Source organism: Balaenoptera ricei, chromosome 11 (genome assembly GCF_028023285.1).
Source record: "Balaenoptera ricei isolate mBalRic1 chromosome 11, mBalRic1.hap2, whole genome shotgun sequence".
Taxonomy (NCBI): domain Eukaryota; kingdom Metazoa; phylum Chordata; class Mammalia; order Artiodactyla; family Balaenopteridae; genus Balaenoptera; species Balaenoptera ricei.
The window spans coordinates 4710951-4731759 of NC_082649.1; the positions used below are offsets into that span (position 1 = coordinate 4710951).

General features: G+C 39.0%; 1 protein-coding gene across 1 annotated transcript in view; it reads right to left on the reverse strand.

Annotated features, from left to right (window-relative positions):
• F13A1 (coagulation factor XIII A chain) overlaps nt 1-20809 on the reverse strand; it is a 144148-nt gene that overhangs the window by 84642 nt on the left and 38697 nt on the right. Inside the window, exon 5 of the mRNA XM_059940631.1 lies at nt 14767-15018. Within this exon, the coding sequence (XP_059796614.1) occupies nt 14767-15018 (252 nt within the window). The remainder of the gene's footprint in view (nt 1-14766; nt 15019-20809) is intronic.

Genomic DNA, 20809 nt, shown 5'->3' on the forward strand with positions numbered 1-20809 from the left:
TAAAAAATTCCTCTACAGTAGTGGTTTAACTGTTGTAACTACTGTAATAATAAACATCTTAGCCAAGTGGGTTTCAAATGCCTGCTATTGAGATAAAACTCCTCTTAAGGCCACTGAGGTCTAGAAGTGCCATTTAGGAACGTTTAAAGATGTTTTCCTTATAATATAAGATGTTTATGGACTTGTCCTGTAAGATATTAGATTGTATTATAAGCTACCATAATTTAAACAACTGGTGTAATATTAGATTAATGGGTCAAAATAGGTAGCCTAGAAATAGATGTTACAATATGCATCTGTCTATCTATGAAATAAATTTATGATAAAAGAAATGTTATAAATCAAAGAGGCTGACTGGAGTGTCCATTAATTCAGCTGAGAAAATTGGCTGCTTGGGAAAAGTAAATATTTTGTACCCCAGAATAAACTGAACGTTAATTTAGAACCTGAATTTAAAAATACAAAGCATAAAAAATCCAGAGTAAAATAACTATGAATATTTATTTGGTCTCCAAGTGAGAAAGTTTTATCAAGACAAAGTTAAAAGAAAAAAATCAAAAAGGAAATGATCACTGCATTTTATTTGATATAAATGTAAAACCTGAATTTTGGATATAATAAAATATAAAGTCTACAACAAACTAGAGAGATATTTGCAACAATAGAAAATGTTAGTAAATTTTCCTTACATGTAGAGAATTCCAATAAATTGATAAGAAAATCATGAAGTGTATAAAAGAAAGCCAGTAAAGGGAAAAACCAGTTCACAGATGAGGAAACGTGAACAGAAAATAATTTAAAACACCTTTAATTAAGTAGTAATCCAAGAACTGCAAAGGTTTAAAAAGAAATTATATGTATATATACATTTGTCTATGTATTTTATTTTATAATACTCAGTACCAGCTACTGTGTGATGAATTGCCAATCTACTGATGGGATTGTAATTGCTACAATATTTTAAAAAGCAACTTGGCAATTGTATCATTAGCCTTGAAGATATTCATGATCTTTGATCCAGAGCAATGAATCTATCTATCTTCCATTTGGTATTGTAACTCCTGCTACTACAGACCAACAGCTGAACTGACTGTAAGAATGAAAGCGTTTAAGGGCTAGACTACAAAATGAAGTTTTCCTTCAAAATCTTCATTAAATGGCTCTGAGAAGATTGACTCATCTTTGAAGAGCATCACATTGGGTGAGATTCACATGATTGCTGACCCTCCCCAGTTCCCACCTGTTTCTATAAGTTATCAGTGTGCTTAACTTCCTCTCTTAATCTATTATATGTAAGATTTTTTTCTTTTTCTGAGTCAAGAGAAAGAAAAACTTATCGAATAAATAAATTTAATAAATAAAGCATGTTAAATAATTCTTTAAACAGTGTAATTTATTCATTTATAGTGTGCCAGGATAAATTAAAAGAACTTTCATCTTAAAATGCTGTGTGGAGCCTATCGTGTAAATGGAGGTATTTTGTAAAATAACCTTGAAACTGTAAATTGACATGTTTGGTCAAGTTTAATTTGTTTTGTTTTCTTTTTCTTTTTTCATTTGAAAACTACTTTAGCAATAATTCCATGATTACCACATTCTGCCATTAAGAGATGTTTGTTAGTACCCTAACACTGCAGAAGTCTTAATGAGTATGAACTCATTCTATCCATCCTTGTCAGTTAAAGTATTTGTTTCTTGACAAATAAATCCTTTGATACTTTCAGCCTCAGAAATCAGTCTCAAAGCTATTTCTGAGTATAGTTTGTGTGAAATAAAAATGTTTAGCTTTGGTAATAATTTTTCCAAGCTGACCTCCCTTGGGCAAGATACCTTTTTTAGTGCTTTTATTTTGTTAGCCTACACTTTTTCTGAAATATTTTTGTAACATGTAACTTTTTTCGTACTTTTGCCATTTGAAAATGTTGTGGTGTAGCTGGTCTGTAATTAACTTGCAAATTTAAAACTACCGTTGACTTTGTAAGTCAAAAAATAGGTGATTTTGTCCTGGTATATTGTCATTCCATCTGCAGAAATCCTATTGATCTTATAGCTACCATTGGTTTCTTCACAGTTCACAAATGAAGAATAAGAACTTCAGTGAATGCGACTATTAATCCTGTTGGGAGGTGAATCTCATTTCACCTGAATTAATTTCTGTTTTTGCACTAAAACGATGATGTAGGGTGAGGACACATCACTCTGAAATTGGAAGACGTCCCCACTTAAGGCTCCAAAGTGGCCTACTCAGCTGAGCTCCAGGTTACTACTCATTATTTTGTTCACCCATTGGGGAATTCGATTATTTTATGTGTTGGGAGATGGCCATTCTAACTACTGTTGACTACCTCTGTTTGGGGAAGATATAACAAGAAAATAAGAAAGAATGTATGTGAAGGGAGAGGATGGTTATTTCTTCCCATATATACTTCCCAAAAGTTGTGCTTTTGCTCATATGACCGACAAATAGATTTTTGCATTCACTATGATTTTTCACCAACAAATATTATTATTAACAGATTTTCCTATTTCCACTAGTCCTTGCAATACTTTGAAGTGTTTCAATCAGAACATACTGTAATAATCAAAAACTTAATTCCATTATAAAAAAATATCAAATAAAAGGATTTTAGAAAAAAAAATAAGTTGAAAGCATCAGTAACAACTCATGATGCATTTTCTCTTTAGAAATCACATTTTTGGGCTTCCCTGGTGGTGCAGTGGTTAAGAATCCACCTGCCAGTGCAGGGGACACGGGTTCGAGCCCTGGTGTGGGAAGATCCCACATGCCACGGAGCAACTAAGCCCGTGGGCCACAACTACTGAGCCTGTGCTCTAGAGCCCGTGAGCCACAACTACTGAGCCCGCATGCCACAACTACTGAAGCCCGCACGCCTACAGCCAGTGCTCCACAACAAGAGAAGCCGCCACAATGAGAAGCCCGTGCACCACAATGAAGAGTAGTAGCCCCCGCTCGCCGCAACTAAAGAAAGCCTGCACGCAGCAACAAAGACCCAACGCAGCCAAAAGTAGAAAAAAAAAAAAAATCACATTTTTTGGTTCTGTCCACTGAAAAGAACTAGAAAAAACAACCAGTCAGTGTAATAGCAACAACAAGTACCCTTGAGCCCAGATTATGATCTCTAAGTATCATTCCTCTCTGCCCACCCCCCATTAAAAGGTACCTGGGCTGCTTAAGAAAAATGATTGCAGATCTGGGTCAGGAAATGTACAAGACTAGCCTGAAGTACTTCTTCCCACCAGAAAACAAGAAGGCTTTTAAAGATTCTAGGACTCATGACAAAGGAATCAGAAATCAACTTGAAGAAACTCCCACTGGCCAAGAATAGGACAATTCAAATAGCAAAAATAATAGTCACTGCAAAGTATTAGAACATGTGAAATATTTCAATATTTGTAGTTTCATAGTGATTTAAAAAATTCATTGGTAACCTTTATAGGGTGCTAAGAATCAACTCATTATTTTAAAAACTTAGAAATAGGAAAGAGCCATGTATCTAGACTTTCTTATATGACTATTACCTCAAGGCACCAAAATAATAGATGCTAATAAATGCAGAAACAATGGTAGATGAGACCATCACCATTTTGCAGTCCCTAATGAAATAATGGATCTAGGCTAAAATCATTTGTTAAAAGGCTAATGGGGAACTTCATAATGGATGGATGAGACTGATAAAACCTGATCCTACTGATAAATCTGAACATCACAAAAAGAGGGACAAGCAGACATTATGAGTCTCCTGATGGGATGAATGCCCCAGGAAGCACACAGCATATGACTTAAGAAGTATATAGTTCTTAAGTGCTCTCTCTGCCCCTCTCCAAAGAAAAAGGAAAATAATTCACTTATAGATGAATCTGATTGAGTCTCTAGATAGAACTAACCGCTTAACAGAAAATACAGGGGTTAGAGAAACACTACATCCATGCCAGCATTTGTTCTCTCTTGTCTTTTTTTTTTTTTTTAAAACATCTTTATTGGAGTATAATTGCTTTACAATAGTGTGTTAGTTTCTGCTTTATAACAAAGTGAATCAGCTATACATATACATATATCCCCATATCTCCTCCCTCTTGCGTCTCCCTCCCACCCTCCCTATCCCACCCCTCTAGGTGGTCACAAAGCACCGAGCTGATCTCCCTGTGCTATGCAGCTGCTTCCCACTAGCTATCTTACATTTGGTAGTATATATTAGTCCATGCCTCTCTCTCACTTTGTCCCAGCTTACCCTTCCCCCTTGTCTTTTTGATGATGGCCATTCTAACAATAGTGAGGTAATATCTCATTGTGATTTTAATTTGCATTTCCCTAATGACTAATGAGGTTGAGCATCTTTTAATGTATGTGTTGGCTTTTCATATATCTTCTTTGGAGAAATGTCTATTCAGGTTCTTTGCCCATTTAAAAAAAATTTTTTTTTTTTTTTTTTGCTATTGAGTTGGAAATACCATATTTTGCCTAGCATATTGGCATATAGTAAAACACATGGTAACACCTAGTGCCAATGAAGGTTTAAAGAAATGGATACGCTCGTGTGCTGTGGCTGTATTATAAACTACTGCATCCTTTAAAAAAATTTGGCAGTATCTATGCAAATCTAAGATATGGATTCACTTTGACCAAGCAAAGATATTTCTAGGTATCTATTCAACAGAAATACATTTGTACGGAAGGTATGTGAAACATTCAATGTAGCACGGTATACTACAGTGAAAATGAGAAGAAATCTAAATATTTGTAAATAAAAGACCAAATCAATTATGGTCCAACCATACCAAGCAGTCACTAAAAAGAATATGTCTGTACTGATATAGAAAACTCTCCAAGGTATACTGTGCAAGAAAGTATAGAGTAACGTGCATAACACAATCCCATCTGTGGTTAAAAAAATCCAAACTCTATAGATGTACATATGGACATTAATATGTAAAATTATAACAAAATATCTGGAATGAAATACACAGTTGAAGTTTGTTTTCTCTGGAGAGTCTCTAGGATTGGAGGGTAGGTGAAAGGGAAAGTCCACTCTTTACCATTTATATACATACATGTGTGTATATTTGAAAGGGCAATGTATTCAGCTAATTGTCAATTAAAAATTAAAACCATTCAAAAATACATTAAGTGAATGGAAGTACACCAAAATGGTAATTGTGATTTGTAGATCTCTGAGTTCTTTTTATGCTTTCATTATTTTTTTATTTCTATAATAAGACTTTCATCATGAGAAAAAAGTTATTTTTTAAAGTGTGGTTGCATTTACATGAAACCACCTATTTAAGAAGAGGTTAACAAGTTTACCTTTGTTGCATTAATTTTTCTTCAAGAACAACATGGTGTGCTCTTTTTTTTTATTATCAATGTCTTTATTAAATATCTTTATACAGTGATAACTTCCCCCTTCTTTAAGTCTCTCTGTACTCTTCTTCCCAGCACAGGCTGGATTAAGCCTTGTTTTGTAGTGTCCTGTGGGTACTGCAGTGACATTCACTCCACTATATGGAAATTGTTCTGTGATTTAATTATTTCTTGAACAAGTATGTGTTTAGTATTTACTCCATGCCAGAAACTTTCTAAGTGTGGTACAAAAGCAAACTCTTTAAAACTCATAACATCTCTAAGAGGAAGGCATAATATTTTCCCCATTTTGGAGATGAGGAAACTGAGGAAGAGAGACGTATCCATCCCAAGGTCATAGTGCAGGTAAGAGATGAAGCCAGGATTTGAATACTAAGCTGTCCCCCAAGTAGGCTATGACTCTGAGTCCAAGGGATCAGGGCACTGTCTCCCCAGCGTCCAGCACATTGTGCCTGGGAACGTGGCACAGAAACAACCAACCGCAAGAATGAGAGATGGGGATGGATGTCTGAGCTTTGAGAGTGAGAGAGAAGTCCAAGAAAATGAAGGATTTATTTTTGGGCTTTGGGTTATTATTGATGGGAAGTCATAAATTTAGGTGGCAAACCATGAATAAGAAGGAGTTCTGCAGCTCGAGAACAGACCATCCTTTTCCTTCCAGCGGCTGAATTAAATCTTACCTCAAAATCGGCGGGCATAAACATGAATCCACAACAGGGTAAGGAAATCAAATGGGGAGGCTTGATTTTAATTTTAAATTTATTTATGATTTTAAAAGAAGATTGAAGGTGGAAAGAAGAGCTTTCTTTCCTCTGTTTTTATTCAGATCTGTCACTTTAAAATATAGTTGTCCAAAGCTAGGGTAAAAAAAAAAAAAAATTACATCCCCATGGAAACTCCAAAAAACTCTCTTTGTTTGATAGGCTGACAAAAACAGGAAAACTTAATCATTTGCCTCTTGAGATTTTTGTTGTTGGTTTTTTTTGGTGTTGTTTTTGTTTGTTTTTAAAATTCTTTTGCTAGTTTGAGAGGTGTGGTGAGGTTTTTCTAGATCTGGCGGGGCACGGAGGGTACTATTATACTATGAAAAGGAAAAACGAGCTGACAAACAAGTCACTGTTCTAGTGGCCCAACAATCTGAACTGTTATTGATAGAAAGCAGAGGGGTGTGTGTGTGTGTGTGTGTGTGTGTGTGTGTGTGCTCGTATGTAAGGGTGAGGACTACACTTCTCAATTGCGTGAGAGCTGATAGGAGAAACTAGGTCTAGAGAGCTCATAGAGTTGGAATGGCAACACCATGGGCCTGTTGACAGCCTCTTGATCCTAGGAGACCTCTGGCAAACAACCATCACCACAATAAAACTCACAAGGAAACATGGCGCCATTGGTGATTATGGAATAATACCTCCATCTGCTTTACCCAGCACCTCTGCCACCAGAACAGACCTTCAGCGTGCCTTGTAAATAACCACTCTTTCCGGGTGACTTACAGGAGGCAAGTAGGAAAGAAGAACGGCCTCATTTATTTTACGATTCCTCTGGTGGGGGGAGTGGGGCAGTTCAAAAAAGAAAATTGTGGGCTGAGAAATGCTGGGACTCACTTATACGGCTGATTTCTGGCACCCTTGGAAATTACAATTTGCCTCCCCCCTCAGAGAAAGTAAGAATTTATAACAAACCTGTAAAAATGAATGCTGAGCGTATTGATTTTAGTATCTCTTAGGGAGAAGGAGGGCTATTCATCACCACGTGGGTAGAAAATTTCCTTTTGCTTATTTACATGCTATTTTAAAGTTAAAGCAAGTCCCATTTCTAAGACCATCAAGTTCAAGCCCTGCAAAAGGATCAAAGACAATTGTAGAGCTAGGAATGCTATCATATATTCGATCTCTGAAGAGACTGCCGAACAGCTTAAATCAGAGTTTGGTTCTGTTTCGGATCCTTTGGAAGAAATAATGGCTTGACCTCTTCAAGAAGGCAAAACGTCTCACCTTTCTAGTGAAGGGAGAAATTTTGAATGAGGAATTAGAAATAACTTTTACTTGCCTCCCCTTTATGTAAAAGCTGAGCGTCACTAAAGAAAGAGGCAAGACGTGCTGGGTGAGTGTAATCAGTCTTCGAGGGGGTGCCTTCATCTGTGGAGCAAGTGTGACTCCAGATCAGTGTCATCGTGATATGATTTTTCATCTCAAAGTAACTCAGAAGGGGTGGCGACCCCAGCAGGCTGTGTGAGCTATAGGCATATGATTCCCACCCATGGGAACTGGGAAACACTGGAGTATATTAGGGAATGGCATTTCCAGAGTCTGTGCTTTTTTTCCTGGAAGGGTCCAGAGCCACTGTCTTCCTAAAATGGTTTAATTCAGCCTCTCTAGAGGCCTGCCTTTGTACCTGTGAACTCTGGAATGGAACGAGCCCATGAAACCCAGGCAAGTGATTCTTCAACAGTTGTGTCTATGTATGTTCCCTGCAAACACGCTGCATTACATTACAGCTCAGGCCAGCTTGGGAAGTTTATTTGATCTGTGCTATTTTTCCAGTTTTGCTGGTTAAGGAATTTTTAGTGTACTTGAATATCTTCAGAAGACAGACTATTATTTATGAAGCAATTCTACAAAGAAAAGTATCTGATATTCTTTACTTAGCACATTTCCTCAAAGGGAGCCTGTGCCCTTGCTGGGATGCTTAATTTCTCTCTCTCTCTCTCTCTCTTTTTTTTTTTTTTTTTTTGCAAAGGAAACTTGTTTGATCTTTTAGCTATCAACCTGGTTTTATTTTTTTTTATTTATTTATTTTTAACGGCAGGCTTTCCCAGTGTTGATTAGAACATCATAGAAGCATCTACCCCTTGTTTCTCTCATTACACAATACAGGATACCCATGGTTCTGGTTCTGAAAATAAAAGAGCTTACCCTGACCAAATCAGGGTAACCAGGTTTTAGCCCCAGCTTGTTTCCTGATTTTTCTGTGTGACCTTGAAAATTTTATGTAATACCACAAGGTCTGTTTTTTACTCTTGAAATATGAGGCTAATAATCCTCTCCGTGCCTCTTGGAGTGGTGGGTATCAATTCAATCCAGCAAACATTCATGAGTGTTAACTCTGGGCCTGGCACCGTGTTAGGCTGAATGAGAAAAGGATCCTGCTTTCTGAAACACAGAATGCAGGAAGATATCTGCTTCGAGCATCATTTGAAGATATAAAAAAAACCTGCCCACCTAAGGAATTATAAAAGACATGAATCGGCAGATGAATTCTGGAAAAGACCTTCCAACCCTGCTCCTTCCAGAAAGAGCTTTGGACCTTGAATCTGGGGTCATCTATATGCCACTGAAAATAACGTTCACTGTGAGCTCTCTGGGCTTCCTTCTGATTGCAATGTCACACTGAATAATGTTCACTTGGTACAGGAAGGATGAATGAGACTCTAATGATTTAGACACTTGCAAGAAGGATATATGCTATTTCATTAAATAGAAGGTTAGAATAAATAAGGGCTTAAAAATTTCACATAAGCTTTATTAAAACTTCTTAAAGATTCAGTTAACCAACTATCTGACTGCTGTTGTATGCAAGCACTATTCTAGGGGCTGGAGAGGGTACAAAGATAATCCGCTGACCCGTCTCTCCCTACTCCCCAACGAGGCCACTGCTCTGCTCCTATTACATGTTCTTGTTGTGTCATGACTTCTTTTGCAATTCTTTTGCAACTGTTGTAATTCATGTTTATTAGTAGATCATTTGTGAAACCTTTGCCAGATGCTCTTTGAGAACAAAGATTGTCTTTTTCAGTACCATATTCGAGTGCCTACTTCAGCATTGATCCTTAATATGTGTGAATGAATAAATAACATCGCTGTACTACCCATGGGTAATTATGTTGTCATGAGCGTTGGGGGAGATATACTATTAATATTTGTGGATTGATGGATGAATAGCTCTAGCCTGAGGGTGTAAATTCTGGTCTGGGCTCAAGGGTCTCCAAGAGAAAGGGGTGTTGGTCATTGTTACCCCAGGAATACCAGGCCTGGTGCATTACTCCATTCTGTACTGAAGGGTCTAAAAGACCATGTATAATTACAAAGCAAATAGTATAAGGACAAATGTTATAATAAAATACAAGTTGGTCATATGTTTTTACTATTAAAAGCATCCAGATATTGGAAATTTATTGATTTCTTTACACTAAATTTAATAGATTTCTTTGTTTAAAGGAAAATGCAAAAATCACATTGAATGAAAAGTTAGAAATACCAGATGCGAATTTAGTGTCAGGTGCTAAAAGAGAGAGAAATCTACACACATGTACCCATAACACATGTCCCCCATGCATCATATATGACTTTGACTTTTTCCAAGACGGTAAGTTGTGAGATTACATTCACAACTTATCTGTGATGATAAGTGCAGTGAACCTAAAAAGCATTTACTTGGAATTATTATATCAATGCAGCAAACATTTATTAAACATGAAGTATGTACCAGGCACTGTGCTAGGTGCTGGGATGAAGGCTGGATTTAAGGGAAAATCATTGATGGAGAATGAGGTGGGAAACAAGTGATTAAGAAAAGCCGAACCCCTTGAAAATGACTGGTACCCTACCAAACAGAACAATCAAATACTGACTTGAGTACTGAGCACAGGACGGGACACTGAAATCTTTCAGAACACACTCTCTGGCACTAATGCTAGACTACCAATCTGGAACAGTTTGAACTTAAATAGGGAAATACATTCAACCATTCAGAGTTCCCAAGTGGTCAGAAAAATAAGATGACTTCACAATAAACGCCCAGCTCACTCTTGCTGCCTTTGTGGGTACAGTTTTCTCTCCAACACCCAGACAAGGGCTCCTTCCTGGAACGGATCTGAAGCCTGGTTAGCACAATTAAATTAAAAAGCTAACCAATAATTCTCCGGACATCCATCCCTGCCCTCAGTAACGTGGTACAGCTATTGATCCCCACAAATGATTTAGTGATTAAGGAGGATAAATTGCCTATGAATGCAAAGCAAGCTGAAGGGCCCCCAGCAACAGAGCTGATCATTCTTTATCAATCAGTGCTGTACTTGCCTGTGTAATTTCAGCCCAGTATCCTAAGTCACCTTAGACATCACTTCCATGTCAAGAGTGTGGTGTTTTCAGCATCTTGCTCACCTGGCTTTATTTTGACAACTTCTGATTTCCGCTTTTGTTATCTTTTCTCCTTGGACAATGGCCTCTCTTTTTATCTACTTTCTAATTGCCAGATCATATCTTTATGAGTCTATTGTTATGAATTCACACATGCAAGCACAAAACTGGGTGATTGTCAGGCTACAGTGTATTTGGTTGTGTGTGGGGTTCATCATACAGATCCCCTGGTTGGATTATGCTTTGGTTTCTAGGCCGGGAAAACCACAGCATGAGAGAAATGAAGAGATGACCTCTTTCTCCCATTCCATTCACATCCCCTGGGAGATCTCAGTGAGCGTTAACATAAAAATGTAAAAAGGTATTAACTTAAAAGCTGGTGCCAGAATTTTTCTGGAGGGAATAGCTTTGGAAAAGTGTGTAGAAGCACAAATGTGTGGTCTGACTATTGGAGAAGCCCAAAGAATAAAAAGGCTTGCTGAAGTGTTCTGCATGAGGGAATAAGAGAATTTGCTCCTGAGAGAGGATGAGAGAGCGGAGTTTGGAGGACAAGGAAAAACACAAGGGGAGAGAGAAGAGGCAGTAAAAGCTGGAGAGAGACTGGGATGAGGGTTAGGGAGGAGCCAGTGGAATTTTAAGAAGAGTGAACACAGTCTCCTGTGTTTTGTAATTATTACCTTGTGATTATTATGTAAACCAGGGGTCCTGTGAGTGTGGTCCCTGACCAGCAGCATGACCATCCCCTGGAAACTGGTTAGAAATACAAGTTCTCAGGCCCCACCCAGACCTCATCAATATGAGAATGTTGCACAGAAACCTGTGTTTTAACGAGCCCTCCAGGTGATTCTGATGTGGTCTGAGTTGGAGAACCACAGCACGGTTGGGGTCTGTGTACCCGCGAGTTCCTCATCTGCAGATTCAACCAACTGCAAATTGTGTACTATGTTTACCATCGCTGTTGGTTGAATCTGCGGCACACAAGGAATATGAAGGGCAAGTACAGGACTTGAGCATCCGTGGATTTTGGGTATCTGTGGCTGTCCTGGAACCAATCCCCAGGGATTCCGAGAGACGACTGTAAATCTTTCCTCCTCTCACCGCCCCACACCAAGTAGCAATTAATGTCTAGACATTCATCAATGTTTTGTGTAACTGTTTATGATGTTTCTGAGGCAGCACAGGTGTCAGCACTGGGAGATATAGGATTCCTACACGTAGAGATGACCACGACAATCTCCCCAAGAAAGTTGCAGAAATGTTTGGACTTTCACAGGCCAAGGAATTAAGGGGTTGTGGCAGTTTTCCCTGGGTTCTGGGGACCAGGGCAGACCCATCTGCCATGTTCGTGTAGTAAGCCTGCTTCCCACCTCCCAACTCTCATGTCTCTTCCAACAAGACTCCAATACTCCCTCCTTGCTTCTTGTTCTCAACAGATGATTTTGCTTTGCACTTTACTGAGAAAAACAGAATCACAGGAGGGATCAACCTCACCCTCCTTCCACTGAGTCTAGAAAACCTGTACCTTCACCCGTATCCTACATTGCTCCTGTCACAGTGGGGGATGGATAGTCCCACCTATCAAGGGCTCTTCACCTGTTCCCTAGATCCCACCCACTCAAGGATTTCTCTAAGTCAGTGACTCTCAACCGTGTCTTCAAGAATCATCTACAGAGCTTTTTCTAAGCCCTGAATCGCAAGCTGCAGTCCAGACCAATCAGAATGCTTGGGTGGGGAGACTGCGGCATCAGTGGCCAAGCCCCCAGGTGATTCCAGGGTGCAGCCAAGGCTGTGAACCACCACCCTCCCTCTGAGCTGTAACCTCTTTCTCCTGGTTGGTCTCCATCACCAGAAAATTATGTCCACTCTGTCCTGTCTTTAAAAATTCTCCTTCGACCTTCGTATCACCATCTCTATTTCACAGAAAGTCTTCTTGAAGGAGATGGTAATACCTGTGCCTCCACTTTCTCACCTCCCATTACATTGTAGCCCGTGCCCATCTCTCTGCTTTCTGTCCCCATCACACTAGTAAAACAATCTTTCTAATTTTCCCAATGACTTCTGTATTTTCACAGTGTATGGCCACTTTCTTTTCTTATCCTATTCAACTAATAAGCAGCATTCCAAAGAGCTAAAGCCTGTCTCCATGAATCAATTGATTATCTGACTCTGTGACACCATGTTCTTCTGATTCCCTTTTACCCCACTGGCTACTCTTTGTCAATCTCCCTGTCCTTTGTTTAGACTCTAATTGTTGGTTATACTAAATCCATCCTTGTTCTTCCTTTAAACTTGCCGCTCGCACCTGCTGGCGATCATATTTATATCTCTAGCTCAGCCATCTCCTTTGAGCTCTAGACTCACCTATTCAAGTGCCTACTAGAACTCTCTGGTTTTATTCCCACCTTCCGCTGGTCAGCAATGCCTAGGAGCAATGCCCCTCTGCTCCTTTTCTGTAATGCAGCGTCTAGTGCCAGCACCATGTTATCTCTAGATCTATGTCACTCTTTCGGAGCAGAGGCATCTGGAAGCTGCTCGCCATGGCTACAATGGAAGACCAAGGCAACGAGCAGGTAGTTGAAGGTTATTAGACCATCCACCTCCTGAATGGTCCTCCTGTAAAGTCAATATGTCAGGCAACATGACTAACCCTTTTCACCTCTAGAAGAGAGGCCACATAAGTGCAAATGCATGTAGACATGTGTCCCATCGTACACAGATGATGTAATCCAGAAAAGCTGTTAATAAACCAAAGTTTGGGCAGATCATATCATTCTTTAAATACCTTAGGGTGTTGGATAGTTACATGAAGTTGTATGATTTTCTTTTTGTAATGCAAATAAAATCAATAACAAATTCTTGGTTTACCTATTTTGTAAGTATGTCTTTTTAAAATACAATTTTCTTGGATGGAGTTAGAGTCTGTCATACAGAGTGAAGTAAGTCAGAAAGAGAAAAACAAATACAGTATGCTAACACATATATATGGAATCTAAGGGAAAAAAAAAAAAAAAAAGGTCATGAAGAACCTAGTGGCAAGACGGGAATAAAGACACAGGCCTACTAGAGAATGGACTTGAGGATATGGGGAGGGGGAAGGATAAGATGTGACAAAGTGAGAGAGTGGCATGGGCATATATACACTACCAAACGTAAAATAGATAGCTAATGGGAAGCAGCCGCATAGCACAGGGAGATGAGCTCTGTGCTTTGTGACCACCTAGAGAGGTGGGATAGGGAGGGTGGGAGGGAGGGAGACGCAAGAGGGAAGAGATATGGGAACATATGTATATGTATAACTGATTCACTTTGTTATAAAGCAGAAACTAACACACCATTGTGAAGCAATTATACTCCAATAAAGATGTTAAAAAAAAAAAAACAATTTTCTTACATTAGACCACCACCTATGTATTCCACCATCTCAGCCTCCTTTGCTGATTTCTACTCTGTTAGACCCCTAAATGCTGGGGTTCTTTAGGGCTTGATAGGACAACTTCTTTCCTTCTTTATCTATATTTTCTCCAAAGGTGCAGATAAGTCCCAAATTCACATCTCTGATTCTCATCTTACATATCAGGATATCTCCGGTCATTTCTGCTTGCGTATCTACAGTTACCTCCAAGTAAACATTTTCAAAATCTTAGTTTGCCTCTACCCCCTCACTCCCCTCAGTCTTCTCCATCATCCACTCATTTGCAGTTGTATCTGGTTGGCAAGGTTACTATAAACAGATCCCTGTACCTTTGAACTGCACGTGGCCCAGGTAGCCTTCCAAGTCCATCCACGTTGCTGCAAGTGGCAAAATTTTGTTCTTTGTTATGGCTGAGACTATATATATAGTCTATATAGGTTGATGGTGACTATATATATAGATATATATATACATATATACACCACATCTTCTGGATCCTAATAGTTTTGAAAGTCAAGTTAAAGAAAGCCTTTTTGTTTACAGAGCAATAACATACACAGAGGTGATACCGTCAACATATAGCTCCACAGTTAACTAACTGTGCAGCTTTAAGCAATCTTCAGTTGTTTCCTGGAATAAATCTATAGCAGCATTAACTTCAGGTTATGTCCTCATATACAATGAGGACAAATTTTGTATCTTTTTCTATCTTTAAAGTGTGGAAAGTGTACGTAGGAAAGGGACATGTCTTCTAGAATAATTTTGCTATCATCCAAAAAGAGACGCATTAGAAATATAGGAACTATTTTTGTAATGAGAAAATAAATCCCTGGCCTTACCTTCACACCAAGGATTGAAGAGAATGTACGTGTCTGTTTCTGGGTTTCGGCTGGTGCGGATTACACCATAGGGGGTCCAGACAGCAACATACATGCGGAACTTCCCCACAATGCAGTCTGAAGAAGACTGGATGGACAGGCGGACAGACCTGTCCTCTCTCATGATAACTTTGGCTCCCCACTTGCCACTCTGCAGCTCGGAGACCACAGGGACTGGGATGTAAGTTCCCTTGTTCTCCTGAGGGTAGCGACCTGTGAGAAGAAAGAAGAAGTATAGTGTTAAGGAGATTTCACAAACCATTTTTGTTCTCGCTCTGTCACGTTTATAGCTAAAGGTGGGAAATAATTCATTAGACTTGAAATCCTAAAACTTGGGTTGGAATTTCACTTTTGCTACCAACTTGCTGCCTGATGGTGGTCAATTTTCGTAACTTCTTTGAAGGTCAGATTTGTCCTGTCTAGATTTTTAAAAAAGAATAACAGTGCTTACAGAGGTTTTTGTTGGTTGATCAATGAATTCAAATAAGATGCGGAAATACTAACCTTGGATGCAGAAACAAAAACAGAGCTTATAGGGTAATGTGAAGTCATCAGTACCTGAAATTCTGCCCTCTAAAAACGTAGAATTGCTTTTTTAGGGGTGTAAGACAAATGTTTTTGTTTATTCTGACTACAATTTTATTATTTGTTATACTACCTATAATAGAGCTACATTTATAAGTTGTCCATATGTCATTATTTTCATATTTAACTGAAACGTATTTATTGCCAACGTCATCAGTAATTTAGGCTTATGTCATGGGCAAGAATTCAGGCTCCAGAGGCAAATTATCTAGGTTTGAATCTTGGCTATGTTACTTCCTTACCTTTGTAACCTCTGGCAAATTACTTGACCTTTACAGATCTCTATTTTCCTCTCTTTTTCTCTATCAGTAAATGAGAATAATACTACTACACAGTTGTTATAAAGCAGAAACTAACACACCATTGTAACGCAATTATACTCCAGTAAAGATGTTAAAAAAAAAATACTACACAGTGATGAAATAAAATAATACACATAAGATGCTTTGCACATAATTTCTCATGCATAACAAATTTTTAGCTATTATTTCAACAGGAAATTAAACAGCAGGGTATTTTACCATATGTCCAGGCTCATCATACTTTATGTATAAGCTATCTCAGGGTAAATCTTATTTCTCTTTATTGCTGTCATTTTGGGCCGAATTCTTATTTCATGATGTTGACCTCAAAACTAAATTTTACTTCTGGGTTCCTGGAAAATCAAAGTCTTCACTGAGAAAGTCAAACCTCACAGCATTCTTTAACTCTTTGGCTTACGGCTCAATTTATAGTTTGGTTTACAGAATAGTCAAATAGAGAGATATTGTAAACTGGAGCAAATCTTTCATTTATGAACGTTTCCCAAATGTATTAGACACTCAGTTCTTCTTAACTTGAAGAAAATTACAAATCAGACTAATACATCTAAATTATTTTGATTGTAAGCAGAAGAAACTTTAAAACTTATTCACTTCAATTGTTTAACATAAACCATGTAGAGGATTCTACATTAAAACAAATAAAAACAATGATTCTTTTTGGCCTCTCCAGCTACTGAGGTCTTTAAAGGATTCTTTGGTAGGCATATTGTTGAAGATAGAGCATTCTAAGGAGGTAGTTACATAAGCTGCCACTGTGGAATTCTGTGAGATACTTAATCTTAATGAAAATAAATGTATACAGCGCAAGCCAGGGAGAAAGATTAGAACCCCAGTGCTTTGCTATTGTTAGGGGTGTCAGTTTCTCAACACTCAGAATGAATATGATCATAAATCCAATAAAACCTTGAAAATGTTTTTCTGCCAAGGTATGACAGTGTGTCTAGGTGGTGTTCTTGGGAATACATGAGGCTCAGCTTCCCGGAAGGCTGGACATAAATCCACCTACAAGAGCTGTTTGTTCCAAAGGCACCGCCATCCCCATACTTCCTGTATACGCTCCTCTTTGTACACGTTCAAGCTGGGGGATGAGTTTACCCTTTTCTCTGGAGGCATTGCTGCTCTCTGGAGGCTGCATCAGTGCTGAAGTGTAGACCTCAAAAGCAATCTTGCCAGCGAAAGGGGACCATAATTCATTTATTACAGTGACTCCTGGCAGCTGTTGCCACTAAATACTGACTTGGATTTGGAATCCACAGTATTAAATACGACACAAGTTTGGTAAAAATAAACTTTTGGAGGTAAAATCTGTGTGATAATGACAGACTTATTAGATTTAAAGAAAAAGGATGAAAGGAATTTTAAAATGAACTACATAAGCAGGCTCCTTTAGGAATAGCAAAGAATTAGGGGAGTGTATCCAAAGCTATGTGCTACAAGCCTCAGCTTCACGTTTGTACCAACATCCACTATTGTCAGGAGTATCGAAATAACCAAGACAGTTGCTAGTTTCCATTATTACACTTCATGTTATGATTTCAAAGACTCATATTAAATTTTAGGTATCAAATTCAAGTTATACAAAAAAAAAAGTAAAGAAAAAGGAGAACCATGTTTTTTTCATGCTGGCTTTGAACCCAGTCACAACTTAATCTAAAGGCTCGTTTGTTTGAAACTTTTTCCTTCCTGCAACAATATTGCCTACCGTGTGCTGGGCATTATTCTAAGTGTTAAAGACACAACAGCAAACAAAACAGACTCCTGTGCTCATAGAACTTATAGTTTATGGAGAAAGCCAAGCCCGTGCTATTTATGATATGCATGTTATTGTTTTACCCCTTATAACAAACTGTGAGAGGGAAATCATTATCAGCATCCTAATTTGACAAATCAGGAAACTAAGACACAAGATCATTAAGCAATTTGTCCAGGGTGATACAACTAGTAACCAGTGGGTTGAGATTTGAACCAGTCAGTCTGGCTTAAGAGCCTGGGAGTTTAACTTCTAAGCTCTACGGCAGTTGTACGTGCAGACAATGCTTTGGCGTTGGTGAGAATTGTGATGAGATTCTGACTCTGCAATTAACTCTTGGTGCTACCTAGGGCACATTTCTTAATTGTCTGAAGTTCCATTCCCTTGTCTCTTTGCAGTCCTGGAAATGGGAAGAAAATAGCTTTTGTAATAGAATGAAAGCTTTATGCCCGGCACGCAGTAGAGGTTGACTCACGAGACATTTATTGTTTGTGTTTTAAACATAACAGCTACTGGAAAGGAAAGCTAGAAGGAAGAAGGAGTGATTCCCCCCACCCCACTGCCTTCTCTGGTTCTAAACCTGAAGAAAGTGGTTGTCCCAGGGAAAGCAGGTTACTTTTCTTGAGGGAAGTATTGTGGCCAAGGAGAAAGCAATACAGCTGGCTCTGACACTTACTGTGTGATCCTGGCAAAGTATTCATCCTCTCTCAACTAAAACTTCACGTATTCTGTAAAATGGGGATAATATGGTCATAGTTTGTGATGGGGAGAACAGCTTAATAAATGGTAGTCATTGCTATTGTTATTTCTCCCGTTTCTCAGGCTTTCTTATTCCCCTAATTCGTCCTTTCTCTGTTCCAGGAGCGGGAAGATAGGATGGGTTCACTAATAGCCAACCTAGAGAACCCAAATCTACTTACAAAGGCCAGTTTATTCAAGATTCAAATATACTGAGCTGACTAATTTTTCCATCTAGAAAACTTGCACAGTCTCTGCTCCCCCCATCTACTCCCCCCGCCCCCGACAAAGTGATGGCATTCAGTATTAACCAAAAAACCTTAATAATTCCAGAATTATCATAGAAGAATTATCTAAAACTCGCCCTTCACTAAAAAAATCTGGTTTTCTGAATCACTATGGTCACCGTCATCTCCATTCATGACTTACGTAGGAGGTGGCAAACTTGATGGTCCATGGGCCAAATGTAGCTTGTTGCATGTTTGTGTAAATAAAGTTTTATTGGAACACACTCATTCATTTGTGTATTACTGTGCTACAATAGCAGAGTTGAGTAGCTGTGACAGAGGCGATATGGTGTGCAATGCCTAAAAGATTCACTATCTGGCCCTTACAGTAAAATTTGCCAACCTCTGTCTTAAAGAGTTTTATATTTTATTTCTTTAAGGGGTGATTTATTATAGACGCTCAGTGTCTAAGACTTGGGCCTAAGAAGAAAATACTATCACCTAGTTTTTTCTTCAAAGAGAAATATGTTACTAAACTAATAACAAACATCTTCACTGCTATGGGGTCAACATTTAGTTTCCTTAAAATCTCCTGGTTAAATTCCTCACAGTCTCAGAGGGTATTGAAGACATAGGAAATGGGTTGTAACTTTTTATTGATTTCACTAGACACAGCTAAAATGTTCAAGTTTATTACTCTAAAAGTTGCTTAGTGTTGCCAAGGCAGTTCACAGAGAGATGGAAATAAAGCACAACAGGAATGGAGGTTTATTTCCCCGGGTCCCTGTGAGGGAATGTTTACAGATGGGAAACTGGGGTTCTGTGAGGTTATCACATGCAAGACATCCTTATAAGTGGGCAGAGGCAGACACAGGGCATGGGCTGAAATCTCTGCGCTGGAAAGCCCGTTCTCCTTTCCCTGCATCATGCTGCCTCTGCGGGGACGGTGGGAGGATGCTGGAGGGATTACAAAGAGGAGGAAGCCAAGAGAAGACTAAAGCTGCAAGATTTGACGGGATAGGAGGCAGAAGGGCAGTTAGGACCGCAGTGGTGGATACGACATATGTGAGGCGGAAGTATGAGTCTAAGGGCTTAATCACTGGTGGTGAGCAAGAAGACCTGGCAGACAGGGGCTTCCAAAGAGGGTCTCTGGGCTGCAAGGGACATGAGTTGGGAAGGTTTTTAAGGTGATGTCAGTGACAAAAGGGAGAAGGGAGAAGGATAAGGACACCACTCATTCGGTCAGGCTGTGTGGCACAAGACCAGCCTATGGAGGCAAATCAGGAACATTCCAAAGGGACAAAAAAGAACCCAGATTCGCAGGCGTTTTCATATGCACCGTATGGAAAAGCTGATTATTAATGTGAGACCTAATGTGTCAATAGTACTTCAGGGTCTTGTCAGCTGCTCCGTTACACCATATTTAATTCTGAATGTAATGATTTCAATGACAGCTCTGGGGAAGAATTTTCCAGGATCGAACCGTGAGTGAGGAAGTTGTGACAGAGTACTATTTCATCTCGCTAAATAGCCCTCTCCCCTCGGGAGGTAGCACGTCTAAGAGACCACAATCAGCCTACACTCCGGAACACCCATCCATCAACATCCAGGATGGCCCAACAGCTACCCTTGGCCAAATCTGGATGTGAACTTCGGCCCTCCAAAGGTGACCACCATGCACACGTTTGCTGAAAGTGAATAATGCTTGCATAGACGTTTGTTTTGCTTTTTTTTCCCAAAATTGTGTAACTTTCGTATTAAAAAAATCTGAGCAAGAAAAATAGAAGCAGGAAATATAATATCCCAGAAAGGATTCCCATTTTGTTTTTAATAATGCAGTCTTTGAAATTGGACTACTTACTAACCATGAAAAAATATAATTACCAATTGCATTCTTTCACACTTAACTAAAATAGGTGTCATTTTCCCAAGTGATCCAGAAATTAACGTATGCTCTTAGTTTAAATGTTTGTTTTCATCTGTAAATCATTTTTGAGGCCACACTAATACTACTTGTAAGGGAAAATTCGCTTGGACCATGCGCCTATATTCAAATGCACCCATGCCTTCTTTAATCTGACTCTCTCTTTATATATAATATATATGTGTGAATACAGAGAGATGCACCTACCTTAACATCCCACTGCTTGAAACTGGGAGGAAGAGGATGAAAATATTTAATTCCTTTACAATTTTATTCTTTACCGACCTTGGCTCAATGGGCCTGAGCTTTTTGCGTGGCTTCTTCATATTAGTGTCATTTACGTGGTGAGCAAGAGAAATCCACCTCCAGCTCAGACTCAGCCCTACGTGACCTTGGGGGAAATTTGCTCTCAATCATTCATTTTACAGACCTGAGAACCCACTGCATGCAAAGCCCT